The sequence below is a fragment of the Leguminivora glycinivorella genome, chromosome 10 (assembly GCF_023078275.1).
Source record: "Leguminivora glycinivorella isolate SPB_JAAS2020 chromosome 10, LegGlyc_1.1, whole genome shotgun sequence".
NCBI classification, from domain to species: Eukaryota; Metazoa; Arthropoda; class Insecta; order Lepidoptera; family Tortricidae; genus Leguminivora; species Leguminivora glycinivorella.
In genome coordinates, this window is record NC_062980.1 from 12,742,650 (window position 1) to 12,749,091 (window position 6,442).

At 37.2% G+C, this 6,442-nt stretch overlaps 1 protein-coding gene across 1 annotated transcript; it reads left to right on the forward strand.

The window, feature by feature from the left end:
* The first annotated feature begins 3,092 nt into the window (after nt 1-3,092).
* Nucleotides 3,093-4,705, forward strand: LOC125230226 (glutaryl-CoA dehydrogenase, mitochondrial). Its single transcript, XM_048135317.1, has one exon. The coding sequence runs from the start codon at nt 3,290-3,292 to the stop codon at nt 4,586-4,588; it is 1,299 nt and encodes a 432-aa protein (XP_047991274.1). The 5' UTR covers nt 3,093-3,289; the 3' UTR covers nt 4,589-4,705.
* The last annotated feature ends 1,737 nt before the right edge of the window (nt 4,706-6,442 follow it).

Here is a 6,442-nt window from a genome sequence, read left to right on the forward strand (position 1 = left end):
CACACATAGCCAACCCATTTACTCGTAATAGCGCGGTGCGATTGTTATCTATAAGTTATTTAAGTACGTTCGTAATAGTCGTTATCTGAGCTTTGTGATGTTCCTAGCTTTTGTGCTGTTGAATTTTATGTCAAAAATAATGGTTTTACAATGTCCAAAGTTGGTTTAACAACCGTATTAGGACTTCAACTTTATTGGTGGAGCGAATCAACTTTAAGTATTTTAAACTAGAGTATACTCGTACATACAAAAATACACTGGTATAACGTAAACCTCAAGTGGCGGCCAATATTTAGATCTTAAATAGTTTTCCCGTGCTGTATACAGGTTGTCAATCGTTAGTGTAACCAGGCGATAATTTCGTAAAAGTAGCAAACATCAGAAAATTTTCTATCCAAAGTGCTTTACCCGATGACTAAAGTTACATTTGTTTACTTCTAGTGAACTCGACAGCGACAGATTATATAGTCAAAAAATCAGTGAATTGCAAGTTTGACTTAAGATTGAAAAAATACTACCTATATCTATTTATTAGCCTATGCTATTCGTAAGTAATCATCACAATACGAAACCATCTAATTTGTATTTATTTTCTCTTCTTCTTTACATCCTGTTACCCTCTGCTGGGGTGTAGGGCTCGAATCATATTTCTCCATTTACTCCGGTCTTGGGCAGTTTGAGTGACCTCCTCCCACCCCATGTCTAGCACCCTGAGCTCCTGCTGAACCGAACGACGCCAGGTCGATTTAGGGCGGCATGGTTTGCGCTTTCCGGGTACATTCCAGGTGAGGGCCATTTTGGATAGGTGGGTATCAGGTTTTCTGAGGATGTGTCCAATCCAATGCCATTTCCGCGTCTGTATTTCTTCTTGTACGGGTGCTTGTCCAGTTATTCTCCATAAGTGGGCGTTTGTGATCCAGTTAGGCCAGAAGATACGCAGGATCTGCCTCAAGCATTTGTTCACAAACACTTGGAGTTTTGACATTAGGTCTTTGCTTTGGTCTTTGTATTTATTTTAGTTCTAATATTAAAATATTCTTGGTTCCGTATAATACGCGGTAAACTGCCGTCATCTAGCCAACGTCACAATCCCTTACGCGTCGTAAGCGCACCGTAGCTTGCTCTTCCTATCGCTCCTCTGGCGTGACAGAGCCAGACTGCGTTTCGATCGGCACGTAGCCGCAATTATTGTCACTTCGGATAGGCCGGCAGATGCGAGACACATTTATGTCATTATGCAGGTCTGTGACAAACGTCTCATCTTTTATTAATTGTTGAGTATCTATAATATATTATGTATCTGGAGTGAAGATATTTCGTGAAGTATTTTTCTATAATAATAATCTAGCTAAGCTAATCTTGACAAAACACTGTTCTAACAGTCTAGTTAACCCTCCATTTTCTATGGAATTTGACAGATGACAGCTCACTAACCGTGAGTTGGGGCTAGTAAAGGCCCATGATGGTAACGATGAAGCTAACCTTATCAAAATAAAATTCTCACAGCTACACTTTCGTGAGAGTCTGCTGCCTACCTAACGTTCTAACGAGCTTCTACAACTTATACTATTTTTCAACTGGAATGAGTTCTGTGGCACTGAAATAAAAACCGAATTACGCAAAATTGAGAAACTATTTATACGTATATATGTTGACGTTAAATAATGAAAAATCAATAAAAACTAAACTTATTATATAAAAAGCAACAAAAAATTTTTTTTTAACAATTTTGCGAATATAGTGAACATGAACATTCTTAATTCGGATATTGTTCCATAATAAGTGTAACAGAAGGTCCCAAATGTCACGAAAAATGACGTACAGTGCGTGGAGAAAGTACATAACCCCTTACCTCCTTCCTCCTCCAATGGTTACACACCGAAACCAAAATTTACATACATTTCCGAGACGTTGACGTTATTAACGTATTAAAAAATGTGAAAAAAGGCTCAGTGGTTTTGTATTTTTCTACCCCGCGTACTTGCCTCGTGGCGAGAAATGTAACAAAATAAGCCGAGGATTAGAGCAGCATATTTTTATTGCCCACTGGAAGCGTAATAAATGCAACGTGCTGCTTGTTTTTTCAGAGTCCACGTTTAAATACGAATATATTTTTTCCTTTATGACCTAATACATATATATTTCAGATGTATAGTAATTTAATGAATATGTACTCAAAAATTAAAATAAAAATATTTAGTAACCTAGGTTTATTATTTTGGTAAATTGCACTTGTTCCTTTATTCCTAAGTTACTTAGTTATCTAATAATTATTTAGTGTACCTACTTAATTAGTTTTAATATGACTAATCTAAGCCCCAGTTAACTTTATAGTACATTGTGCAACAAGGGGAGGAAGTTGAATGTTACTAACGAGAGTAAGTTAAATCGCGACGGCTTGCCGGAGCGATTTAAAGACTCGAGTTTGTAATATTCATACTCCCCGAGTTATAGGTGTAAAAAAGTTAAGTACAGTACTAGAAATTTCATAACTCCCTTGGGAGAACGATTTTTCTATTACTCATGCTCCACCTGCTTGCAATAGCACATTTAGTGTGTGAGGGTGAGGAAAAATTATGTTACTGGGTAAATTGTGTATTTTCTTATTGATGAAAAATTCGATAATTTACTTCATTTGTCTTCTTGTCATCATTTTGGTTTGACTTGTTATTTATAACCTTATCAAAACGTAAACCAAACACAGAGAGAAAAAGCACCACGGCAACACTTATCAGTTTATAAAATTTATCAAATACTATCTCAATCGCTTTGTTACAAACATGTTGGAATAATATAGGTAAACAACAAATCAACTTAAATACATACATTGTAAAATAAACTCAATGGAAAAGTTTTAAAACTTAAAATAGAAACAATTTACAACGGTAGAGCTCTTGATGATGTAAATAAGATAATTTACACACACTATCACACTGATTACGTATTTAAAAACCAAATGTAAAGATAAGCCAGGTAAATCAAGCAATAATATATTCTTGGCCGAGGCCATAACTGTCTTTGCAAGTGCACTACTTTCGTGGAATTGCTAAACTCGCATAACAGGCGTTGTGTTGACGTGAGTCCGTAGTGTGAATATAGCTGCTGTTCAGTTCGGCTGTCAGTGGGTCATTGGCGAGGTTATGTTCATAAAAGATACGTGCCATTGTTAGAATTTCCTCAAAAACAAGTGAATAATTTAAATAATCAGTGATAGTTATAAATGTGCGAGAAATAAGAACTTGTATATAGTGAATAAGTGCATGAAAAACATCTACTAAAGTTGATTACAATGGCAGTGTCAAGAACAATGAACTTGTTATCAATCTTATGTAAAAATTCGAGCAGTTTTCGTGCCCTGTCTACAACAAGCTCAAACAATGCGAAGACAGTTTTTAACTGGGAGGATCCGCTGAATTTAGATGCACAATTACACGACGATGAAAAGGCGGTTCGGGACTCGTTCAAGGCCTACTGTAACGAAAAACTACTGCCAAGAGTTGTTGAAGCGAACCGAAATGAAACTTTCGACAGAGAAATTTACAAAGAAATGGGGGAGCTTGGTGTAATCGGCTGCACGATTAAGGGCTACGGCTGCGCTGGCGTTTCCTACGTTACCTACGGACTGATCACCAGAGAGCTTGATGCTGTCGACTCAGCATATAGATCAGCTTTAAGTGTTCAAAGCAGTTTGGCCATGGGCGCTATATATAATTACGGCACTGAAGAACAGAAACAAAAGTTTTTACCCAAAATGGCCAAGGGTGAATTAGTCGGATGCTTCGGCTTGACAGAACCTAATTACGGCAGCGACGCAGGAGGATTAGTCACTAGGGCCAAATATAATGCCAAAAATAAGACATATACACTCAACGGTTCAAAAACCTGGATTACAAACTCGCCAATCGCTGACGTCCTAATAGTGTGGGCAAAGGACGATAGCAACAAAGTCAAGGGTTTCATTGTCGAAAGGTCACAAGTCAAAAAAGGTCTAGACACACCTAAAATCAATGGTAAATTTTCTCTGCGAGCTTCGACAACGGGCATGATATTGCTAGACGAAGTGGTTATTCCGGAGGAGAATTTATTACCGAACGTAGAGGGCCTGAAGGGGCCTTTCGGATGTCTCAATAACGCGCGCTACGGGATCGCTTGGGGCGCCCTCGGTGCGGCTGAGACATGTTTGCGGATCGCCCGGCAGTACACATTAGATAGGATTCAATTTGGACGACCGCTCGCCGCGAACCAGCTTGTACAAAAGAAGATGGCTGATATGTTAACAGAGATAGCTGTCGGATACCAAGCTTGTCTTCAAGTCGGGCGTTTGAAGGATCAGGATAAGGCGGCGCCAGAAATGATTTCGCTTATAAAGCGTAATAGTTGCGGTAAAGCTCTTGAGATTGCGAGAGTCGCTCGCGATATGCTCGGTGGTAATGGAGTCTCTGATGAATATCATATCATAAGACACGTTATGAACTTGGAAGCGGTGAACACCTACGAAGGCACTCACGATATTCATGCGCTTATTTTAGGTAGATGCATCACGGGGATCAAGCGTTCTCTTAAACTGCATTTTATATTAACTTTTTAAATAAATGTAACTGTTACGCGGAAGAATATGTGATAAAGTTAAATTGTAAAAGCATTTTCTTTTTATTTAAATCGTTTAAGTACTAGTTGTAAATCAATAAATACTTTTTGTCACAAACTGTTCATGATTTCACCCGCGCCTACACGAGTAAACCTAGCGATTTATCAACTGAAACTCAACTTCAGGAAGTTAGGTAATTTAATGAAATCCAGCGTGTACTTAATAAAGGTACTAAAATCACTACTCTATAATAATAATTAATCTCATTATATTTTAGACAAAACTATAACGTAGGTACAGAAAAACTTAGTAGCCACAGAAAAACCGACGGTACCAAAAATCTTTGTAATCTTATCCCGCCCGTTTTTTAAATCTACACCATATATAATTTGTGTTTCCAAGGCAATCACCATTATGAGTCGCCGTGGGGAAAATCTTTCCTTTTCAAATGCGATTTAGTGTTGTTGCGAACTTACAGGGAGTCAGTACAACATCAGCCGGACTAGCCAAAATGACAACCGTTGGCAATACGTGGCGATCGAACGAAACACAGTCTGGCTCTGTCGGGCTAAATACAAAAGAGCGATTGAATGAGCAACGATACGCTAACGAAACGTAAGCGATGATGTTTTGCTAGTGTACTCAGGGCTCCGCGGAATATTTATTTTAATAAGGCGATAACGGGACGGGGAACGAGATGGAGGGTTCCGCTCTTCATTGGGACGAAAGAAATGTATAGGTGAATCTATTAAGGATAAGACCATTTTTAATAAGTAAATGAAAAAATATACAAACTACTACTATATTATGGTTATAAAGAAAATAAAATTTTGAACGTATTAATTTGATATTATGCAACAAATATTATAATTTCAGAAGCCGTGTGCAATAAACTCTGAATAAAAATTAAATAAAAAAGTTAACCTACGCAAAAATGGACAAGGATTATTTCTGGTTTAATATAAAATGTACTTACAACAAATTTTGCACGAAGCGATTATATAATTATTAGTACCTACTTTTTTTTTCTGGTAGCCCGCTGTTTTCAAGTAAAGAGTTAACTGTAAAACATAAGCTTTTATAATTTAATTAAAATATTCATAAAATATAAAGGCTCAGAAAATATAATCTAGATAATGATAACCAGTAATATCGTATGTTTGTCGGAAAACACGAAATAAGAAAAACTGATTTAATATGTACACACAAAAATATTAAGTTTCACAACACTATATATTGAAATAGATATCATACACGAAAGAAAAAACGACAAGGCCCACTGGTGGCCGAGCCGGGAATCGAATCCGGATCTTCAGCTTACGCGGCTAACGTCTTTACCACTAGACCACCCGACTGCTCGATTCTCGGCTCGGCCACCAGTGGGCCTTGTCGTTTTTTCTTTCGTGTATATATATCTATTTAAATTTATAATTTATATATAGTAGTGTGACTACTTGAAAAAAGAACAAATCAAAAAATATTCAATAAAATAATTTGATTTGTTCCCTAGTTGTAAATTAAAGGAAAAAAATATAGTGTCCTTCTATTTATCCTTCTATTGCCTTCTGGATTAGATTCTGGGTTTTGGATTTCTGGAACGATAATCTAGAAGGTCGTAGGTTCGAGTATTGCCGGAGATGTATTTTTTTCCATTTTTTCCTTTTTAACCCTCGTCGCAAAAACGACGGGATATTATAAGTTTGACGTGTCTGTCTGTTTGTCTGTCTGTGGCATCGTAGCTCCCTAGAAAATTGACCGATTTAGATTTAGTTTATTTTTGGTTTGAAAGCTGAGTCGGGAGTGTTCTTAGCCATGTTTCATGAAAATCAGTGCATTATGTCGGGGGTTGTTTCA

What these genes read in the sequence shown, in the direction of transcription:
- LOC125230226 (XM_048135317.1), top strand. Translation starts at nt 3,290, where the DNA reads ATGGCAGTGTCAAGAACAATGAACTTGTTATCAATCTTATGTAAAAAT.